General features: G+C 42.4%; 2 protein-coding genes across 10 annotated transcripts; one reads left to right on the top strand and one right to left on the bottom strand.

Annotated features, from left to right (window-relative positions):
* Positions 1-343: 343 nt before the first annotated feature.
* On the bottom strand, positions 344-8624 carry tbccd1 (TBCC domain containing 1). Of its 9 annotated transcripts, none has more exons than XM_086220143.1 (10): positions 7707-8624; positions 5672-5759; positions 5532-5596; positions 5184-5450; positions 4834-4992; positions 4212-4328; positions 3776-4025; positions 3412-3598; positions 2801-3331; positions 344-1842 (listed from the first exon to the last, which is right to left on the bottom strand). In XM_086220143.1, the coding sequence occupies exons 3-10, from the start codon at positions 5592-5594 to the stop codon at positions 1632-1634; spliced, it is 1785 nt and encodes a 594-aa protein (XP_086076269.1). In that variant the 5' UTR covers positions 5595-5596; positions 5672-5759; positions 7707-8624; the 3' UTR covers positions 344-1631. The 9 variants fall into 9 exon arrangements, with proteins under 9 accessions (XP_086076269.1, XP_086076267.1, XP_086076272.1 ...); XM_086220141.1 differs by lacking the exon at positions 7707-8624 and adding an exon at positions 6379-6684; XM_086220146.1 differs by lacking the exon at positions 7707-8624 and adding an exon at positions 6379-6684 and having other exon boundaries at positions 5532-5627; positions 5736-5759.
* On the top strand, positions 7797-13736 carry dnajb11 (DnaJ heat shock protein family (Hsp40) member B11). The gene is made up of 10 exons (XM_086220151.1): positions 7797-7984; positions 8363-8519; positions 9775-9872; positions 10074-10206; positions 10304-10446; positions 10569-10651; positions 10734-10791; positions 10874-10985; positions 11061-11220; positions 11925-13736. Exons 1-10 carry the CDS (start codon positions 7911-7913, stop codon positions 11987-11989), a joined length of 1083 nt encoding a protein of 360 aa, XP_086076277.1. The 5' UTR covers positions 7797-7910; the 3' UTR covers positions 11990-13736.
* Positions 13737-22272: the final 8536 nt, after the last annotated feature.

The raw sequence follows: 22272 nt of genomic DNA, 5'->3' as shown, positions 1-22272 counted from the left end.
CCTGCAGCTAGTTGAGTTCATTTGATTAATTTGTATGTTACAGAATTCATATTTTATTGGAGCACATTCCTGCTGCATCAAAACATTCTCCAACATCTGTTGAATAAATATAATGGAGTTACAGGACCTTCTGAAATGTAATTGAGCAGAAATACACCTTAATTAGAACCTTAGTGGTTCTGCGTAACGGATGCAACAACAACTACTAGTTGTGGTCGTAGCTGGAATGCAGCCTCATGCATTTCTTTACTACGAACATCAGCATCATTCAGAAAGTTTCCACTCTTCCAAATGTGAAGCAGCTTTCTGCACTCCAAAGCACAATCAAGCAGGTGATGTCATTTTAGTCATCTTTATTTGTTCCAACAATCAAAACTCTAGTGCTCTTTATACAGTAACTGCATAGAGGTGCATGGGATGATAACAAAATTTTAAAATGAGCAGTAAGGCATTGTGCAGTGTCATGATCGATTACATCACGAAAAACATCCCAGCATGTTGAAGAAATGTTCACCAATACAAATCTCTTACAGTAAACATATTCATCATCTTCCCTCAATTACATAAATGCTGCCTCGGGTGACAGGTGTAGCTGCTCTGTGGTGTCACGTGAAAAAAGAAAGCTAATGACGCATACTTGGAGGTATTTATGCTAAAAATAGCCTCTGGACAATATATTCATCTGTGAAATATTATAGCACTATAATACTAAAAATATACATATCACAAATTCATAGAAAAATATACATTTAAGAATGCAGCAAATCAGACAACAGCAAAGTTTAAATTAAGCTTAGCTGCTCCATCAGTGAATCAGACGTGTTTGGTACAACCTGCAGCACTTCCATGTTGTGGCCACACCCCCATCAGTGATGTCAGAGAGACATCTGGTCAGAACAAATGAGGGTGTGGCCAGACATTCAACATGCTTGAGTCGACCCCTATGGGTATTTACGGAATACGCTACTGAGTACCCTTGTCTTATCAAGCCAAAATGGAAACACATAAAAGAAGGTACTGGACGTTCTGTTGCTTGTACCTACAATAAATTACAATGACATTCCTTCCTGTCTCGTCGACAAGCTCTGATTTTATACCCCAACATGTAAAAATATTAATGACCAAACTATAAGTGCACTAAACTATCTTCAAACCCCAAGTGCTACATCAGCATGTACTTCTCTTTATCTAAAAATGTCAACATCCCTAAATTATTATGTACCCAGACAACATGTAGTCTACAGTATAGAAGGGAAGGGACAGCTGTTTTCATCAGTGACACTGCCCAACTGGCTTTCTGAGTCTCAAAGTTGTAACTTCAAAGATGCTACACCCGTCTTGTTTAAAGTTCTCACAACCTTTCATCCAAAGAGAGGAGGCTGTGATGCCGCTTCAAAGTGTGCACTTGCTACATAGCTCAGACTTGTAAGAGTGTGGCTGTGAAGTAGCTCTTATAGTACCAGCTTCCACTCGAGACGGAGCAGGACACAAGTTGCCATGAAAGCCCGACCGTAACTGAATCGTTGGCTCCGGCTTCGCTGGGTGAAAATGACCACAAAAAGAAAACCCAATAAGAGCATTCAGAGACATGTTGTTCCAGGGATCCTGCTGCTGAAGACCCAAACCAGTCATCAAGCCACAGATGATTGTCCCACTGTCTCTCCAGTCCTTGAATACATAGTGTCATTAACTCGGGGTTTGTCCTCTGCAGGCCCATCTGAGGTTCTTTGAGGGGGGGCGGTAGGTGGGATAAGGCTATCCAGCTCTTGCCTGTGCCCTGTTTCTAGAAGCCATTCATGAAACTTGACCTCTACCAACTCCTGGAACTTCCGCCTCTGCTCCCTTCAGAAAAATGAGAAATGAGTTACGATACAGAAAGAGGTTAACAGCTGAGACCTACACAGGCAGATTGTTTTCATGGGCAAAACTGGTGGAAAACATACACATAATTATATATAAGTAAGGGTTGTTCCTGTTGTGCATTCGCTGTGCTTTTTTGAGTTATGAATCCCTTATGTAAGCTACAGGATGTCACGACTGAAATCCATATCCTGTCACCTGATGAGCGGCCAACATGGATTCAGGCACACTTCTGGATGGGTGGCACGAGTAAAAATGGTTCAATGAAGGTAAAGAAAGGCAACTGGAAAACAACATATTTAACAGTGGATAAAACAAATACCATTATGTCATTTAATTATAATTGTTAGCACTCTAACTTGACTGTCGGTATGACTGAGTGTGAATGGTTGTTTGTCTCTATATGTTGGCCCTGCGATGGACTGGCGACCTGTCCAGGGTGAACCCTGCCTCTCGCCCGTAGCCACTGGGATAGGCTCCAACCCCCCCCCCCCCCCCAAACCCTTACCAAGAATAAGCAGAAGAAAATGGATGGATGGATAATTGTTGGCTATGTAGCTAGGGGCCAAAATGCAGCTTTTACTCTTAATCGTATATGCCAGCCTAAAACTCGTTAATTCCCTCTCATTTCCAGCGTGGGCAGTGAAAGCAGAGCTTCATGTCTCCTACTGTACTTTGTTTGGCTGAAAAAGCGTAATGTAACATCCCATGTGGTGAAGACTTACAAACATTGCTGCTGTACACAGGATTTTTCTATGGCTTATTGTATTTTTCTTTCCTGCTGGCAAAGAGTGAAATTATATTTTCCTGAATCCATGTGGTTCTTTACCTTTTAGTGGTTCTTCCATTTTGACATTCCACTTATGAAAAGAGCATGCCAGATAACGAACCACCCAAAGATGATGAGTGATGTATACCAAGGGTCTGGATTAACACTCACTTGTTGAGCCGGGCTTCTGTCACAGTCCTCTGCCAGGTCTGTATTCTCTTCTGCTTTTCATCAAGTGCTGTCTGATATTTAGGTGGTAACCCCCCTGGTACCTCACATGTATCCCCCTCCATCTGGAAAGGCACAACCAACGTGTGGAACTCAGCAGGAGGCAGCAGATGGTAGCAGGCAGGGTCCGGATTGGACGATGTATTGGGAGAAGGGTTGACGAGGCCCTCCGTCCCCAGCAGTAAGGGCTGATCCCAGACGTTGGGGACCACCGCCAGCCCCACGCTAGCCATGTGATCCTCCAGAGAGGGGTAGAATGTGTGGAAAGGCCCTAGGGTGATGTCTGTGTTCCCAGGGAGGAGTAAAGGTCGAGTGGGTGTTAGGGCGTGGACAGTGCAACGTGAGCACGCTCCAACAGCGATCCGGCCTGCCACACACACCAGCCGCACATTCTGACAGCTGTGCATGTGGACACTGGTCTCAACAGGACCCAGAACCACTGTGGTGTCTCTGCATTTGTCCACATTAACTGATCTGGAGAGAAGAAACCATGATAGGTGAGTTGTGTACCAAAAAGTCCTTCACAAAGCTAAAATAATGGTGGCCAACTTTACCTGAGAGGTGAGAGCAGGTAGATGAAGGCATCCGAGCATCTGTGGATTTTGATGTTGGCGCCTGTCAGCTTTTCTGAGGTTTTAGCCAGAGTCTGTTTGAAGACCTGGGACATCAGCACCATCTTACTGCCAGGTGGAGCCATGTGGGTGTTCCGTGCGATCTTGGCTCTCTTCATGGCCCCCTCAACTAAAGAGCACAAGCACAGAGTAAAAAGAACACCAAAGAAATGTTTAAGGACAAGCTGGAACCTTCCATACTGCCCCTCACCACACAACATTCCTGACATATTACAAGTCTCACTGGAACAGCACTTGTAAGGCCTGCCACTACTGTACTGTTTTTAAAGCTTATCTTGTGGGATACCTTGTTGGGCCCAGGCTAGTTTCTTCCCTGAGCGTAAGCAGGCTGTTATCCCAAAAGGATTGAGTGTGAGGTTGTGCTGGAGACAGGAGAGAAGCTTGTGCAGGGGGAAGGAGCAGCTGGTGGTGCTGTAGCCAGCCTGAGTCTGGAGGGGACCTTTGGTCAGCAGCCGGTGGACAGGTTGAATGACACTGCTGTGGCAAACCGAGCCCTCCAAGAGCAAACCCAGGCTCCGTACAGCCTCTAGTGGGATCTGGCAAAAACAACAACTTTAAAATCAGTTTCTTCGCATTATAAATGTCGAAGAGTCCTGATAGGCAGTCAGGAGTCTGTTTTCGTGTCCTTGATGATTCATGACGAAAAACACCATATATACAAATTACATTGTTGAATTTAACAGCTATGAGCAAAACAGGATTTGTGCTGACTGCCCACAGACCTGGCAGTCTCGAAGGGCTTGTCCAGACTGGGACAGCTGGGCCGGCTCCACCAGCAGCTCCAGCAGCTCCGCAAGATGGCTCTGCATGAAGGACAGGTGGGCCTGGTCATCCCAGTTCTGACAAATAAAACCAAAACCACATCAGAAAGAGCCAACAACATGTGCATTTTATTTGATGACTGAGCTATATTTAAATTTTTTACATGCAATATGATTCTCTTGATTTCCCCGCGCAACAAGTTAATCTGAAAATTGTAACTCAAACCCTGAAATAGAAGCCGCATGTATGGGGTTCGCACACAGCGACATGCTTCTCCAGTTTTACTGGTGGCACAATAACAGGCGGTTACCAACCATTCGCCACAAAACAGAAGGAAAGTTATGGCAAGTTAGGAAACAGTCACATCAAAGTCATGGACGATGACACCATGTCAAACAAACCATCACAGTTTGAATGGTTTAATTTTATCTGCAGACTTTACCTTCATACTGGGAAGATCAACCGTGCCATAACTTTCAAGCTGTTATATATAAAGCTACTTAATCCCAATCCAGTTATGAATGACTAATTAATGTTACATTAGAACTGATGAAATGTCAATTTCTGCATCTGTGAGGCGACCTTGTTCTGGGAGCTGGTCTTGGCCTCTCTTTCTGACGGAGAGGGCGAGCGAGTGCGATGGCTGGGCCACTCTTCGCCGATTAGAGAGTTTCGCAGAGAAACACGGTTCAGCTGCTGGATGTGGAGGAAGAGGAGGAACTGTAACGTGTCCACAGACATCTGGAGAGGAAGGAAACGAGGGTTTGTGTCCAAGTGTACTTCCTTCTCATATTTGAGAGCACGGTTATTGTGTTGACCGGGGTAGAACACAACAATAAGTCAGCCATGATACAAAAGAGTTCGAAGAAACAATGAGATGAGATAGTGTGACATTCTGAGGTAAACCACTCCACCCATATCACTTCACTCACCTTGTTCCTTTGTTGGTCCAGCTCACTCTTGGAGGAGCACTGGGAGAGACATTCAGCCCACTCCAACCTTTCTTCAGGTGTGTGGCCAATAAAAAGGTCAAAGGTCTCAAAGTAGAGCCATGCGAGGTCTTCTGGAAGTTGTAGCTTTCCACATGCAATATGCCTCCACATAGGCCAGCCCAGGACAGGAAAGCAGCCATCCCGGGTCCGTACATAGATGGCCATCTTACGAAGATAGTGCAGGCTGAGCTTGGAAGATGGGGCCACCTACAATTGAAAAGATGCTGAAGTTATTATTCTCTACCGGATGAGATCAAAACATTCAATACTTCAACAGCGTATAGTCACCTGCAGGGAACCTAGGAGGAAGGGTTCCATACGGGGCCATATGCTCACCCCGTCTTTCTCCATGTCTGAGGAGAAAGACAAGTAAAGATGTGGACCCTGAACACAAAACATAAAGGCAAGCAAGTTTAGTTCAACTTCACCTGTACTGCAGCCTGCCACCAGGGGGCAGCCAAGATGTTTTGGCTTCAATTTAGGGGAGTTGACCTTTCATCCACCCATATATGCAGTCTACAATATCAAAGTAAATAAAAACCAGTTACACTTAGAGAGCACAGACCTCCACCAAGATCATTCTAATATGTCCCAAATATATGAAAATACCCTTTACTACACGTTTAATAGTTTTGTTTGAAGTAAAAGGAGGCATTGACATGAGCAGCGGTTCCAGCTCCTTACTCAGAGAAATACACAAGACAGTGTGCTGCAACAATAAGAGTTCAAAAACATAGCTTATGTTTAACACCAATGTCGGTCAAGTGTTTGGTAACCACCACAAACAACAGAGGCAGCCAAATCAGCTGATCTGAACCAGCTGGGAGGCTTCACCTGCCGTTGGACAGAAAAACCAACAAGCAAAACACACCCTCCCGAAGGTAATGACAACGAGCAGTGTGCACATAAACGTATATGTGTTGTATGATGAAGTCTTGTGAGCTCATATGAGACGGAGCAGCTCAAGCCACCTTCATAGCATAATTGGGTCAGTAAGTTGAACTATTTGGTTAAAAAAAAGACAGAGGACGCTTGCGAAAATTATGCAATTAAAAAAGTAAAATTAGCTGTTAAAAACTCAGAGTGTTCTGGAGGCATGTGAAATTAGCTGAGGAATTTCCCAAAGTTAACTTACTAAGGTTGTTCGCCGGAGTTAGCTTTAGCCACCAGAAGCTAGCAAAGCAAAGCAGAGGAGATGGGCAACAACAGCGGTGTGTCGTTCTCTCTTACTTTCTGTCCTCAGCCAGGCAAAGAACTGTTCCGTCTCGATGGGAGAGGGACTCGATAGGTCAAGAGACTCATAAGTGAATATTTAAAGATGGAAAATCTGATGTAGTTTGTTGTGAGGAGAGGCAGATCTACGTAGCCGGGGAAGTAACTCATCCACTGCTCCTACTCTTCCTATTTGGCGCGTCCTCCTCTTTGACACCGGCGGCGTCTCCGCGGACCCATACGACAGACAATACCAGTGTCACGTGACCGACGATAACTTCAGTTTGTGAGTCTGAAAAGGTTTTTTTTTTTTAATGGTTAAAACACGATCTTTATTGCACAGACAAGAGATTTCTGTTCCAGGTGCGGTCTCTTCCTGGAATATCTTAATCTCTAATTTAAATTGACCAAAATTTGGTGCGTTCTCTCAACATATTCGGGCATTATCAAGATAAAGGAAGTTTCTCTTTAACTGATGACACACTTTTTAATCCCTGCAAGTTATTTCTACACAGATATAAGTAGGACACTGATGAAGACTGCATATTTTGTAAAATATCCCCAGAAGACCTCTGTCGTTATCATATACTTGTCTTCCATATAGAAATGTCTAATTTTGGTTTCTTTAACTACAGCCTAAACTGATCAGATCAGTCCGTAGTGCTAATTTAATTCAGTAATTTGCACGATTTCATAATCATACATTCAAATTTTTTAATCATCAACCGTCTTTCTTAGATTTTGTAGAATAGTTTAGACGTTAGGGAACAATTAAAAAAAACTCACAAAATTGGAAAAGTGATAAAATTGCATTAACTTGTGCTCTGTAGGTAACCGTTGTATGTGCTTACTTTCTTAAAGAAACTGGGCTCTAACATCTGTTATGATTTTCGTTTTGTAGGTTTAATGAATGGTATTTGCAGCAATGTATTTTAATGAAGTAGTAGAAAATAAAGACAAGAATGCAATATGATTTGAAAAGTATCAAGGAAGGAACTGTGTAAATTAGGTTTCCATAATAATTTATTACTTTATTCCTTTACACCGTTTTGGAAAGTAACTTCAGCACAACTGTCAGATTGAATACTCGCGCTTTGTCGGTCGTAGCGGTCCCACAAGTGTGCTCTTTACACACCCCCTGTATAGCTCTTTAACCCCACTTTGGATCAGTTTTGGTTTCCAATCAGGACAGTAAATAATGCCAACTATCTCTGGTGAAATAAAATAAAACCCCACTCGTGGCAAACTTACACACGTGATGCTGCTTTCCAGCGAAGGCTGAGAGATGTTTCTTTAATAGTGGGCGGAGTTTCTGCGGATGGGCGGATCTTGTGATTTCCAGTGGGCGGGATTTCTCTGACAAGCGCTAGAAGGCTTTATTTGACTGGCAGCGGAGCCCCACCTTCAAAAGCCGGCTCTTCTTTTGGCCATTTCTTTTACAGATATTTGGGATATATGGCTGCCAAGGGGATGAACCTGTGCACTGCGTGCTGCCTGCTTCTGTATGTAATCAGCGTAGTGTGTGCTGGGTAAGTGGTTGGCGCTAGGAGAGTACGCACGCAGTGGTGAAACAGCATCGCCAGCTGGTACACATGTTTCTCTGTGATTGGTCCACCCAGTGCTCCTTGAGTGGAGCGGACACGGAGCTAACTTGCTATTAAGTCTGTCGTTGTAGTTTAGTGTTTATAGCTGTATGTAAACTAGGTCAACTACGTTTGCTTAATTCATTTTCCACCGCTCTGTAACGGTTTTGGAGGACTGGCTAGCTAATAAGCTAACAACACACACCGGTAGAACATATTGAGGCTTCCTTATCATTGCCTGTCAGTTATTCAACAAAGTTAAACATAACTAGCATTAGCTGGCATGACCCCGTGTATACATAAACTGCATTATCTCTCCTGTAGGCGAGATTTTTATAAGATCCTGGGAGTGAGCAAGAGCGCATCAGTACGGGATATCAAAAAAGCCTACAGGAAGCTGGCTCTCCAGTTACATCCCGACAGAAATCAAGATGACCCGAAAGCTCAAGACAAATTTGCAGACTTGGGTGCAGCGTATGAGGTGGGTATGTCTTACTGTTGAATGTTAGACGTTGGCAACAGCTGTGGAAAAACGCGGTAAACTTATTTGGGATCGGGTGATAGTTATGTTAACTAAAGTGACAGATTTTGGTTGACTACGCGGAAGCTAGTTACTTCGTTGCTGTTGGAAACGGTCGGGTGACTGTGATTGGTCCGCTTGACCGTGTGTCTACATCTGATTGGCTGTTGCGAAGCATGGTTTGCGTTCACATAGACCAGACGTGGAGGAACCCGGAGCATAGCAGGTGTTGACGAACCTTTGTTCTCATAGCAGTTTGACATGACCGGCAGTGGTCATGTGTTTGATTGACCTGGACTGTATCATTAACCCCCGTCAGTATGCTACAAGTCACAGTATAAGTAATATTATTGGTGCAAAAATAGTAGTAGTATTTCTACACTCACTGGCTACTTCATTACACACATACAGTACATTAAAACACAATCCAACTGTCCTGCCATGAATTCTACTTTACAATGGTTGGTTTCTGTTGACAAGGTCGGAAAGGTAACAATCCCACTTTATGGATGGGAGGTGCTGAAATGCCTTCATATAGAAAAGTGTTTATTTTGAGTTTGTCCTGTTTTAAAATGAGCTGATCAAAGTATTGGAAAAAAAACTCAATATAATGCAGTTAACCTGCATTTCAAGCTGTGAATACTTCACATTCTGAACCTGTTTTTCTTTGCTTCCTTGACCACAGCTCATACAACTTGTTTTTGATTGGAAGGAAACGCATCATTTATGAAGTATTTTTATTCTAACATGGTATTCAAAACAAAAGTTTAAGATGGGCAGCTGTTATTAAACCATTTCCACTCTTTAGGTAGTGGCATAGATAAACATGTCTGCTGGGTCTGGGCTTATGTTCTTGATTATAAATGCAGGACATGAAACTACACATGAAAACCTAATGACATTACAAAATTACTGTCTGAATCCATGTTTTGTATTCATCAACCAAAGCCCAAATGAGCTGGTCAAACAAGCGTGCATGGGAGGGTCTGAGAGAGTTTTTGCACCACTCTGCACTCGGTGACCGGTCAGTTTGACTTTTAATGTTACCAGAGCTACGCACTAGATGTCAGAGCAAATAATGATGCATTAGATGGTTTATTTGTTTGAGGTGTACCCCACCTCTGGTCCACTGCGGGCTTGGCTCAGCTGGGTTCTGCACGTTGTAAGAACCAATGATGAAAAGTTTCAGTGTGGCTGATGGGCTGTTTATTTTTAGGTTCTCTCAGATGAGGAGAAAAGGAAACAGTATGACGCTTACGGAGAAGATGGACTCAAGGAGGGTCACCACAGCTCACACAACGATATCTTCTCCAGGTCAGATTCATCACGGGCCTTTGCACTCCGATGCTAAATGATGATTGTGATTTAAAGAAAAACTAGTATTTTATAACAAGCAAATAGTTTAGTTTGATTTGTCCTTTAAAGCCATGAGTAGTTCTATAAATAGGAGCAGAGATTATCTTGATCAAACAATGGCAGGTTCTTCTTTCATCTTACTCTCTCCTTCCTCTTTAGCTTCTTTGGCGATTTTGGTTTCATGTTCGGAGGCAACCGACAACAACAGGACAGGAACATCCCCAGAGGAAACGACATCATACTAGACCTGGAGGTCACGCTTGAAGAAGTGTACTCTGGGAATTTTGTGGAGGTGATGATGCAGTAACACAATCGTGAATTTCAAGTCGTGTTTGAATTTTGTACCACAAACCATTTCCCTCTCTTTAACATGAGCAAATGTCGCGTAGGTTGTACGTAACAAGCCAGTAGCTAAAGAAGCTCCTGGGAAGAGAAAGTGCAACTGCAGACAGGAGATGAGGACGACGCAGCTCGGACCGGGCCGTTTCCAGATGACACAAGAGATGGTGTGTGACGAATGTCCCAATGTAAAGTAAGTTGGATATTTTCATAAATGAAGATGCATCTATACAAGTGTTCAGACTGAAGCATCCCTCCTTTCATATCCCAAAACCAAGCTGAACAAACCTAATATCCCGGGATTCTGTCCAACAGACTTGTAAATGAAGAGAGAACCTTAGAGGTCGAGATAGAACAGGGAGTGAGAGATGAGATGGAGTACCCTTTCATCGGAGAAGGTAAACTTTCTTAACATTAAAAAGAATCCATTATTAGTTGTATAGTGGCTGTTCGGCTGTAACGTCTCTCATGCATTCACAGGGGAGCCTCACATTGACGGGGAACCTGGAGACCTGCGCTTCCGTATCAAAGTCTTAAAGTACGAACCAACCTAATTGATGGAGTCATATATGACATTATTGACGAACAGTAACATGACACGTGGATGCTTTTCCTTGTAGACATCCTGTGTTTGAGCGCAGGGGAGATGACCTGTACACCAACGTCACCATCTCCCTGGTGGAGGCTCTGGTCGGCTTTGAGATGGACATCGTACATTTGGACGGACACAAGGTTCTCTACATTTTTATCACAGCTTTGATCATGTTAATGCCATAGCAGGTGACTGAATCTGTTTTTGCCTCACAGGTCCACATAGTAAGAGATAAGATCACTAAACCTGGAGCCAGAATGTGGAAGAAAGGGGAGGGTCTGCCCAACTTTGACAACATCAACATTCGGGGTTCTCTCATCATCACCTTTGACGTGGAGTTTCCTCAGACACAGCTGGATGAGCAGCAGAAAGACGGTGAGGGCTTGGCTGGAGGGGTGTTGCTGAGGCACCCACCTCCCGGTTATCTTGGAGAGAAGCTGCGCTCATGCACTGTGCTGGTGGAAGATGCGTGACCAGGAACAGACTGCGTTTAGTCTGCAATGGCAAATTAGCTTTGTGTGTTTGTTGATGGATTCGCCCGTCCGCTCAGCTTGCTCGTCTTTTCCGCGTTATGTATCGCTCTTCATCTGTGGGAGTGTGTCTGTCATTTGTCCTCATGGAACGTCTGCTTACATCTCTGATTTGTGGTGGAAAACTGAAGCGTTACTTTGCTCCGTCGAATGCCTTGCGCATGTAACTTGACGGACCCTCAACCCAGTTTGAATTGGAACTGCCTTTAGGAGGGAATACGTTTCTCATCCTATTTTAGTTTTGAAATGTTAGACCTAATCTTCTTGACTGGTAGTCATTTAAGTAACTGTGGCGTTAATGCTCGTGCTACCAAATGTGTTAACATCTATGTTTAAAAGGCAAAGCTCGATTTTTCTTTTCGTTCAACAAATTGGACATTAAAACAAAGTTGTTTTTTTTTGTAAATGATGTTGCTATTTCGATCAATTATTGTCCTGATTGGTACCCTTCACACAGCTCCAGTAGGGACCTGTTCTTACCAAATCTAGTTTCTTTCTAAAGTTACATGGTTTTTACTGTCATTCATAAGCATTATTGTGTTCCTCCAGGTATCCGGAGTCTTCTGAAACAAGGTTCTGTACAGAAGGTTTACAATGGACTACAAGGATACTAACAGCAACCCACACAGCCTGGACTGAGTTCTTAATCCCACAGAGGCATCTGAGATCAAGAGGACCGTGCTCCGTCATTCTAGCCAGGGTGTATTTATTTTGTCAGTTTGTTCTCTCTCAGGATGGCTTGAATTAATTTTTTTATGTTTCAATGTTCTTTATTATTTTCGGTGATAGCACAACTGCTGCTGTTTTTATTTGACATTTCTAAATTCGAAGGATGCCATGTCTTAGCAATTGGGTGATTTTGTTTGTTTTTCTCCTCCCTTGTTATATTGTATTAAGTCCTCTTTGTTTTTTGGAAAATGATTAGCTCCTAAGTGAAGTGTTGGTACAGAAGCTGAGAACGACCATGCTTGTTATTAAGTTTTAATGCTATTACTTTACATTACAAGTGAATTACTGCATTGTAACAAGAAAATTAAGCTAATTTTCTCACAGCGGGATAATTTATCTCCAAAACGGTTTCTCAAGAAAAGGCGCTTTAGATAATTATCTCATCTCAAGAAACCAGGTCAGTTTTCATGAGTTAATGAGATAAATGAACCCATTATCACTGGAAAATTAACGTAGGTATCTCAAGACGCAGCAGTTAACGTAAGATCTTAAAGAAAATGGCTTTAAAAAAGTGATCACGTGCTCCTCTCAGCTTCTATATGTCCGGATTATAGACTTTACAGGAGAAGCAACAACCCAAAAATGGCTCATTGGTTTGTTGACAGCTGTTTTGATGTTTGGCTTTTCAACTGTTGCCATCTTATTTGTTTGGAAAGTGACCATATTTGGACGTGAGGGAGGAGCTCGATATCAGGTGACTGGGTCTTGGTCACCATTCCCTTAAGTCTATCCTGCATCAGTGTCTTTTTTTTACTCTCAGTGGGAACAAAATTTACAAAATGAACATCATAATGCATTTAGAAAGACTTGAAACTTAGGAAAATGTATACTGAGGTAATAAATTGAGAAAGAAGTAAGGTCCTTTTCTCATCGGCTTGGGTGCTATCTGATTTGTCGTTGCCTCCCAGTGCTTCCTGCTGGTCATTAGAAAGAATGCAGGTTTAAGGCTTCATCCACTCCTTTTCGAAGGTCTACGGTTATGATGAACCGCTCTCTGAAGAAGCCCTGTTAGAGCTCCCTCCAACTGCCGAAGGACACACCACTGACCAGCTGGACATCTGAAGACACTTTGAACAACTCTGCTAAGACAGGTTTATGAACATGAGGCAAGCCACTGCATCTTCGAGAATACTTTGTAAATAGGAAAAAAAACAAAGCTCCTCTCTTTGTTGTGTTTTCCTAATTTATGTTATTTATAGCTCTTATTTGCATCTGTCTGCATCTCACACGTGCTGTTAGCTGTAGTAAGAATTGTCCTTCCATTCTACCATGAAATTTTACTATTTTGTGAGGAATTTCAACTTTTTACAGATCCACTTTTTGTTTCATACACTGACACCGTCTCTCAAAGGGACTTCACCCTTGGAAATATCAGCATCTGTGTTATTTGGTATTGCTGTTGCTGACTGGAGGCAGTTTTGTTTCAAAGTATTGACTGCACACTTCTGGTTCCTTTTTTTTTTAAATGTGGTTTTAGGAACCCCCCCCCCCCATTGTTTTAATCTGGACTTCAAAGCTGCCTCTGAATTTTAATGAGTATCATGGCTTGAAATGTGAGTTAATCGGCCATTTTTATGGAGTGCTCTTGGGGATGATGTTCTTTTGTCTGACTAAATAAAGATTTCTACAATTTGTGATGAGATGTCGTAGTCCCCCTTTTCACCAGGAGATGGCATTAGAATCCATCAGAAACCTACTGGCAGGAGGAACTTAAATGGTTTAAATCAGTGTCTTGATTTGCATGTAACGAGAAAAGAAAAGCAGAGTTGCTTGTATTTTGCATCTTAATCTTTGCAGTGTGTGTGTGCGTGCTCTTGCGTTGTTGTTTTACTATTTGTCTTTTTTCATGCGTAGGCTACACTGGGGAAGAAAAAAAGAGGAGGTAATGGTGAGTCAAGGGAGGAAGGGTTGCATTTTCACATGGATAAACAGTGGTTTGAGAAAATGAACAAGATCCATCTATTAACTCTAGATAACAGTGTCTGAAAATGTTTAATATGTAACTCATAATAAAATGTATTGTTTGGTTTAATTATATTCTCGGCCAAAATACACAGAAACTGAACGTATCCCTTCTCCCTCAGTCGAAAATAGAGATGATGGATAAGTAAGATTGAAGTATTGAATAGTATATGTATGATCAGTTCACTGTCATTAAATACCTTTTGTTAGAAGTTGAATGTTCCACTTCTTAATATGAAAGGATGTTTTGATCCCCAGATTCCCAGCATCTGTAGAGCTGGACAGGGAGGCTGTGCACTCGATGGTTTGACCTCTGGAGGAAAATGTTCAGGATGCCCCCCAAAACCTCAAGCATACTGGGACATAACTTTGTCAGGGCAGCTTTCTTGGTCCTATCTATGGTTCCAGGTGAGACAAGTACTTTTCCCTCTCTTTTCTTCTCTCTCTCTCTCTCTCTCTCTCTCTCTCTCTCTCTCTCTCTCTCTCTCTCTCTCTCTCTCCCCTAAACATTGCTAATTCTAGTGTTGATGAAGGGAGGGATGCAGACAGATGGTGTTCCAAGTCACTCCGTCATCTGTCAGTGATGAAATCACCTGGCAGAGTTTCATATGAGGGAATCTTGAAGCCTCAAGAGCCACAACCAACTGTTCCGACTGCAGATCGACTTCTAGAAGTCATTACCGCTTCAGCACCTCCCCAGTAACATGCAAAGGCCATGCTTCAGATCGACACTCCTTCCTGCCACATCGGGCCAAACCTTCTGAAGCTCAATTTCTTCTCTGCATTGACCACGTCTATCTCCTCCTGGTCATCGGGTCATCATCAGGTTTTCTCACTTTTGTGGCACATTTGGCTGAGTTATTCTAAATCAATGTACTTTGTTGTGGGACTGTAGAACAGAACATTATTCAGCGTCGTTGAAAAAGTATCTTTACACCTACCTACCTGGACTCCTACTTCAATTCAAGCAACAGGAGAAGTGAGGGCCACAGTGACATGAAACAGGCAGGACAGGGGTTGAATTTTTACATGGATAAACAGTGGTTGAATTGCACTGACTACAATGTTTCTGCTGATTTTATTCTTTAAAAATGAACACTTCAGGACATGGAGAGTTGACTTAAAACTCACATTTTTTCGCAGTATTTCAAGATTGCAGCAGAATTGTAAAATTTCATTTAAGTGAGGCTCAAAAACTACACCTATATTCCAAAGTTTGTTTTGAAAAAGAGAGTAAGAGGGCCACTACGCTGGAGAACACCACGTGAAGTATATTCAGACATTTGTGACATGAAATCCAGTGTTTAACAGTGACTAGTTAATGAGCAGTTGCTGAGATCACCTGGTTTTACTGACACATATAGTAGGATGTCATCCACATAACAAGACATCTCACAGCCTGATTATGAGGATTCTGTAATCAATGAAGGTTGCACTTTCTTTTATCAACCTGCATAGGACTCTCAGCAAAGCATGTGTGTATGTTGACGTACTCCCACCCACACCGTAATGGCTAATTTATAACACAGTGAACAACACAATAAGGCCTTAGGAGCGATTATTCTTGTGTTTGTACATACATGTCTGTCCATTTGTCTGTGTATGCGTGTGGCCAGTCTGTGTGTGTATAATGAACTCCCACAGAGATACCAGAGCTGTGGTGAAGGGAGTTTCCTCTTCAACCCACCAAACATCCCTTAGTTATTTTCAGACCAAAGAGGTTTCCGAGGACCGAAATGCAGCCTTGTGACCCGCCACAGTTAAAAGATCTCACTGTTTCACCTCATGGCTGATTGATGCAGTCAGTCACTCCTAATAAGTAAGTCCATTAGAGTCCCAGCTCTCAATGGGCTGACCCCAACTTACATCTCTGACCTTTTTAATTCTCAAAAAGTGGCCAGGTCTCTTTGGTCCACTGACGAAGCTCTGTTAAATATCCTGTCTGGGTTTAAGAATAAATGTGACAGCCTTTGCCGTTGCGGCACCACACCTTTGGAACCAGTTACCCCCCTGATACTAGAAATGATCCTTCCATCACTGCTTTTAAAACCAGACTCAAAACCCACCTGTGTTCAGCAGCCTTCTCATCTCAATATTTCCCTGTTTAGTCCATTTGTTATGCTGTTGTATTCTTTTTACCAATTTGTTTTTTACGTACTCCTATTTATTCAGATTGTCAAGTGTTTTACACGTGATCAGATTACTTGGTACCAATTTCAAAAATTATTTACAGTTTAAATTTTAGTTCTCACCCTTGCATCATTCAGTATACATTACTGAGTCAGTTTTCTCACATTGGTATATCTCTTAAGATCAACTTACTTCTTTCCCACGATGGTTTAAAGTCTCGGGAGCATGAAGTAAAGAACTGCGTATGTAGTATCTGTTTGACTGTCCTTATAAGATAAGTAGTTCTGAGAAGAGAGAGTTATGTTGAGACTACAAATCATCCATAAATAACCACTTGTAATTACAAATTGTAGAGCACATGAGGGCAGCATTGCCTCTTCAGTCAAACCCGTCCATAAATCAAAGTTTATTACCCACAACACTGGCTGGAGGTTTGTGTGCATGCTTGTGTGTATGTATGTGTGCATGCATGCATGCACTTTCCAGTTGTTGATGCAGATAAGCACAGGGATCACACTTGACCCTGAGTGTAATGACTCCTAAGCGTAGCTGCAGGGTTAAGTGAAGCACGGGCTAAAGGAAGGCTAATTGGGCAATCTGGTGTGTGTGTGTGTGTGTGTGTGTGTGTGTGTGTGTGTGTGTGTGTGTGTGTGTGTGTGTGTGTGTGTGTGTGTGTGTGTGTGTTGTGGCGCCAGCGGGTATTTTGACCTGCTAACATGGCAGTGAGCTCAGTTAATGGTGCCTGACCTGTCAAACGTGGAGTTTGTGAACAGAAGAGCCCTGAAATGACAGCGGAGCATTACTCACGGCAGAACATATAAATGTTTACTAAAAACCAATCAGCCTGATTTTTGACATCTTTTGCTTCAAGACTATTTTAACGACACAAATGAAAAATCCTTCAAATCTGCTTATCCAGATATAAAATCCTCTATCAGAGTGAAGTCCGATTGGAAAAATGAAGCCTCTTTAAAGGTTTCATCCAAAAATGTCACTCATGAATCCAAACATACATGGGGACCTACATACATCGCAGATTTTTCAGTGTAGTAGGGACATCCTGGTCTTGTCTCAAAGGCTGGAATTGGGTTGATATTGGCATTTTTAACTAATCAGAATCTGGTCTTTTTATTTATTGTCAGCTTTCATGTGACAGAGAGCACATGATGGCAGGATGCAGTTAAAAAATGTGATGTGGAAGTGCCTTGAGTTAGAAAACCCATGTAGTCCAACAGTCAAGTCCAATTATGGCATTGAGAGGGTATTATTTGAGGTAGTGCATCTGGGTTCAGCACTGCTAACCCCTCAGAGTATACTTTTATAGGAGATGAATGTTCATAATATTAGCAAAGCCAAAAGGTTTGGACTGTTGTGCATGACCAGGCTATTGAGGTGATAGAGAATTATACTGAAGCCCTGAAGGGTATCATTCTCTGGACCCCCACGATGAAATCAGTTGAACAGTATGGAAGATTGTCAGCATATAAATGACTTGAATTTGGATCAGAGTCTGTACTTTGGCCCATCCCTACTGTGTATTCCATAGAGCTGTCATGCTAAATATTCATATTCATCTATGAGTCACCATAAAATTTTGGCAATCTGTGTTGAGTTTGACATTTTAAGATGAACCGGACACAGAGGGATGAGTTACCTTCATCCCTACAAACCCCCACAGAGCAGCAGCAGCAGCAGCAAGCATACATCCAACAGACAACAAAGTCTTCTGTTTTCAATATGGGCGTAGTTATCAATGCCGTGAAGCACCAACACATGCCAAGGCCGGGGAATACAGCGGGGGCAATAGAGAGAGGGGAGAGGAGGAGGAGGAGGGGTTGAAAAAAAGGGACCTGAAATAAGAAATGTTGACGGACAAAGCCTACAATTTGTGGGATCTGAGCATAAAGCAAACAAAGGGCAGCTTTTGTAAGGAATAATGCATGTCAGCCGTATCCTTAGCCCGCCACAGCTTTGAACACCGCTGGGGACGTCCATTGCTCCTCTGTGTATGTCGTGTTGCTATATTAAAGCCAGTCACCTCAAAGGGAAAAGCCTCAACTATTCAACAATTGAATGGTGGGGCTCTCATTATGGCCATTGTGGGCAGGAAAAAGTGGCTTTGGGGGTTTTCAACTCAGCGACTTAAAGCCGTCCTGTTAGCTAGGACGAGCTGCTGTTTATCCCACTGCCTTTCTGGGGGCTAAACATAGTCAACTGTCATTATGGATCTCACTCGCTCCTTTTCTTCTTCTCTCCCTCTCTGTCTCTGTCCTCCCCCTCACTAACATTTATTTATTTCTCTCCCAATTTTGTCATCTAATGACCCGTGTTGTGTTGTTGTTTGAAGTGGCTGATGGCTCTCCCACATCCTGAGGAAGAGAAGGGCTGGCTGGGATTCTGCAGGGTGAGTGCAGGACAAACACTGCTGCAGACCACCTATATGGATAAAAGCCACAAGTCTACGGACGAGACTGGCAACACGGTGCCAGCGAGGCAGCGCTGTACATGGGTACTATGGCACAGGGGTCTGTGTATGTATTTCCTCCTGAGCAATGCTTCATAAAAGAACCACCTTCACAGTTTAAAAAGTCATTTTTATTCAGCTCATCAGGCTCAGAGGCTTGGATGGTTGACATGGCAGCTTCCCAGCAGCTCCAGGGTCACATGAATAGGCCCATATTAGAAAAACTGTATGCCTGTATATGAAAATATGTAAATATATATTAGCAGATGCGGAATTTCAGAGGGTACATGTGAGTGTGCAGAGGAGAGTGAGGTGAAAGCAGTCTTTGTATTTAGAGCAGAGCCCTCTGCTGGACCCTCCCCTCTGCCGGGGTTGCCCAGGCCCTGTGGTGGCTGATCACAGTTAATAACTGTGCGGTGGGCTGTCAGAGGCACTTAGACTGATGTTGGGCAGGCCGGGCCCAGCCTGGGCCCATGTACATGGGCGCTTCTGCCTCCTGAGCCTGGACCAAAGCAATCAGCCGTGGAGAACGGAGAGAGAGAGAGAGAGAGAGAGAGAGAGAGAGGAGAAGATGGGGACACAAATGAGACAAGACAAACATTCTCAGTGTGGATCCTTTTTGCAGGGTTAAATAGCGATGCCAAGTTTCCCTCAGCTTAGGTGTCTTCCCTTTAGAACACTGTGTCACCCTTAATTAAATTAGAACAAGCTTAAAGGATAATTTCAAACAATATTTTCATGCTTGTCTGTATACAGTGACAAAAAAATGTTCGTCTTTTTCATAATGGCACCAAAGAGATCCCCATCTAGCAACAACACTTGGAGAGTAATTCTCGAGTTTATAATAAGATTCAGATTCAGAAAAGAAGAACCTTGGTATCCTGGCTAGCCAGGTACTCCCCGTGTCTGCGACGGCTTCCCCCACCATCAAAGACACGTACGTCAGATTAATACTCCCAACCAAAACACTGGCAGAAGATCTGGAGTTGCTTCCTGAGAGCTGCATGCAGCCTTCTCACTGCTCTGTAGAGGACGGGTTAAACAAAGAAGACAAATATCCTTTCATCTTATGACAGAACAGGCTTCTTCTGTGTTCAAGCAGATTATTTTACTTATTACATTACAAATTACATATACCAATGGGGTGTTTCATATTTACAACTGCAAAACAATCATGAGTCCAGAGATACTGCATGGATACAGATGAACACATGAACGTATTGTCATCTCAACTGGCAAAAAGTAGGTCTGCCAGGTCACAGATTCAAAATATGATCCACACCAACCAGGAGCTTCACATTTATCCCTCTAATTAAAATAAATGAAAATATGAAATATACTGGGATTATTCTGTAATATGGACAATATTGTAGAAAAGTGTTTCAGGACATTATCCTGTCTGTAGCCTAGAACAGTCGTAAAGATCCAGAATCTATTATTTGATCCAGAAAAAAATCAGTTGTCATTGCAATCATTGCACTAATTTTCATCATTATCTGCCGTGGAGAACGGAGAGAGTGCAGAAATCTAAATTTACTTTACATTTAACATCCGTCTTTATCTTACTGACATGCCAAATATTAATTGGTTTAATATTAGATTTAAAGGATCCCTGTGAATGTGTTGTCCTTCAGTTACTCACAAGTACATGTCCTGTGCTTAGGAAAACTTTTTTTTTTTCACTGATGCGTCTCTTCTTTGTGACTCCAGAATGCAGAAAGAGCCAGCCATGTATCTTTAGCTTGACGCTAATGGCGCCTCAGAGCCACCGACCACCAACCGTAGTCCAGTATTAGGTAAATACACACGGCCGGCACAGAGAAGCGATGCAGTGGTGAAAAAAAAAATCTGCAATGAAATTCTGACACAAACTTCTGAATGCTTGAGAGGCAAAATACTTTTTTTTTTTTAATGTGAAATATCACTATAAGTGCAATGAGATATTTTCCCCAAGAAATTATACAAATACATATGGAAAGAATTTGCAGAGTTTAAGCCTTCTTCTATCTCAAGTGCAACTCAGTCAAAAATCCCATTCAATGGAAACACAAAAAGAAGGAAAATGAAATTAATACAGTGAAGAAATTTGGAAGACACACACTTGATTTGTCTGCAGGCTGTGTTGCTTTACATTGACCAAAAATGTGTAAATCTCTTTAAATGAAGGGGAATGAATGTTATTTTAAGACAGATTTGGAAAAACCTATACAAGATAAAAAGTAAGGACCCAAATCTACCTTATAGTGTTAATCACCCTCACTGTTTAAGCTGATTTGTTAACGCTGCTAAACCTTTCAAATAAGCCTGCACTGAGCGGGACCACAGTGCCATCTCCACTCATCAGCACCACCCTTTATCTAACCTTCAACAAAGTACCTCCTTATCTGATCCCCTCTCATAAAGCTCCTACTCCAAACCAGGGTCTAAGAATGAGAACGGTCCAATGAGGACTCGTCTGATCTTGAGTGCGTTTTATTCCCGAGCCAAACAATACTTGTGTGGACAAACCGGCCTGTCTGTCTGTGAACTCCAAAGTCCAGCTCATCCCTGTTGACTAGATTAGATAACCCGGTTTTAAAAGCAGGCACACTGTTTGCTCAGTGACTCCTCTCTGCCCTAATAGCATCTGATCTAATGGGAGATTGCATACTGCTGGTTGACAATGGAGCCCACACATCGTCATGGCAATGGCCAAACAACACAGGGAAACAAAGCAGGGCTGTGCTTTAGTACCTGCAATAACTGGATGAATATCGGCTTCTTTGCTGCAAATGGGCAGCAATAAATATCATACGCTGCTCTAATTTCAGCTACTATGTTGTCTGCATTGCTTAAAATATTGAGGACTGCACGGATGTGGGTTGCCGTTTTCAGAAATCAAATAATTGCATGTATAGAGAAATATTTCTATTTGGAAAGGATTTTCAAATTGAATATTTACATACAAACACTTGCAATATCTGACTTTGGAGGCAGTGAGGACAAGAAAAACTGATAAAAGAGATATATTTTCAAGATTTGAAGCTTATATATCATTCATTAATTGATTTAATTTCTTGGAGAAATATATTGATTTTCTGTGTTCCCAGCACCAGACAATAAGGTAGACACCATTCTCTCCTCTGTGTTTGCATCAGGGAGCTGAGACCGACACAGACTGATGACCATTAGCTTAGCTTAATGAATGGTAGTTGGTGAAAAGTGTTAGCATACATCAGTTGAAGGTATCACCTGTTTACAATTCAGGATCTTGTTTGGCCAGAAATAAAATAATAATATCTGTCTACCTTTTGTTTTATTTGGCAAAGAGTCAAATCACCGCACCCAGTGGGGGAAGTGGTTCAGACTATGATTCTAAAACTACAGTGTCTCATAATTTGAAATTATTATTTCTTACTGAATGTAATGCACAACCCTGGATACATTACTGAAATACCATTTTGGAGAAAAGTGTTTCAGAGGTCTTTTGACAGAGGGATACGAACACTGCTTGTCTGTAATGCACAAACACAGAGTAGAGATCTCTCTGCTGGCCCTGCAGTGAAGGATGTATATTTACCAGAAAAGTTAATTTGTTGCTTTCAACTTGATATGGTTGATTTGATAGCAGAT

The sequence above is a fragment of the Aulostomus chinensis genome, chromosome 12 (genome assembly GCF_037954235.1).
Source record: "Aulostomus chinensis isolate RoL2024-O1b breed Wild chromosome 12, RoL_Achi_v1.0, whole genome shotgun sequence".
Taxonomy (NCBI): Eukaryota; Metazoa; Chordata; class Actinopteri; order Syngnathiformes; family Aulostomidae; genus Aulostomus; species Aulostomus chinensis.
Note: the sequence above shows the minus strand (reverse complement) of the source record. Positions and strands in the feature narration are given on the sequence as shown.

Coding starts and splice junctions, on each gene's coding strand:
- tbccd1 (XM_086220143.1), bottom strand. CDS start 5,594: ATGGAGAAAGACGGGGTGAGCATATGGCCCCGTATGGAACCCTTCCTC. Junction 5,451..5,531: donor TCCTCCTAGGTTCCCTGCAG/GTGACTATACGC, acceptor TTTCAATTGTAG/GTGGCCCCATCTTCCAAGCT. Junction 1,843..2,800: donor ACAGAAGCCCGGCTCAACAA/GTGAGTGTTAAT, acceptor ATTTTTCTGAAG/GGAGCAGAGGCGGAAGTTCC.
- dnajb11 (XM_086220151.1), top strand. CDS start 7,911: ATGGCTGCCAAGGGGATGAACCTGTGCACTGCGTGCTGCCTGCTTCTG. Junction 7,985..8,362: donor ATCAGCGTAGTGTGTGCTGG/GTAAGTGGTTGG, acceptor TCTCTCCTGTAG/GCGAGATTTTTATAAGATCC. Junction 10,792..10,873: donor TTCCGTATCAAAGTCTTAAA/GTACGAACCAAC, acceptor TTTTCCTTGTAG/ACATCCTGTGTTTGAGCGCA.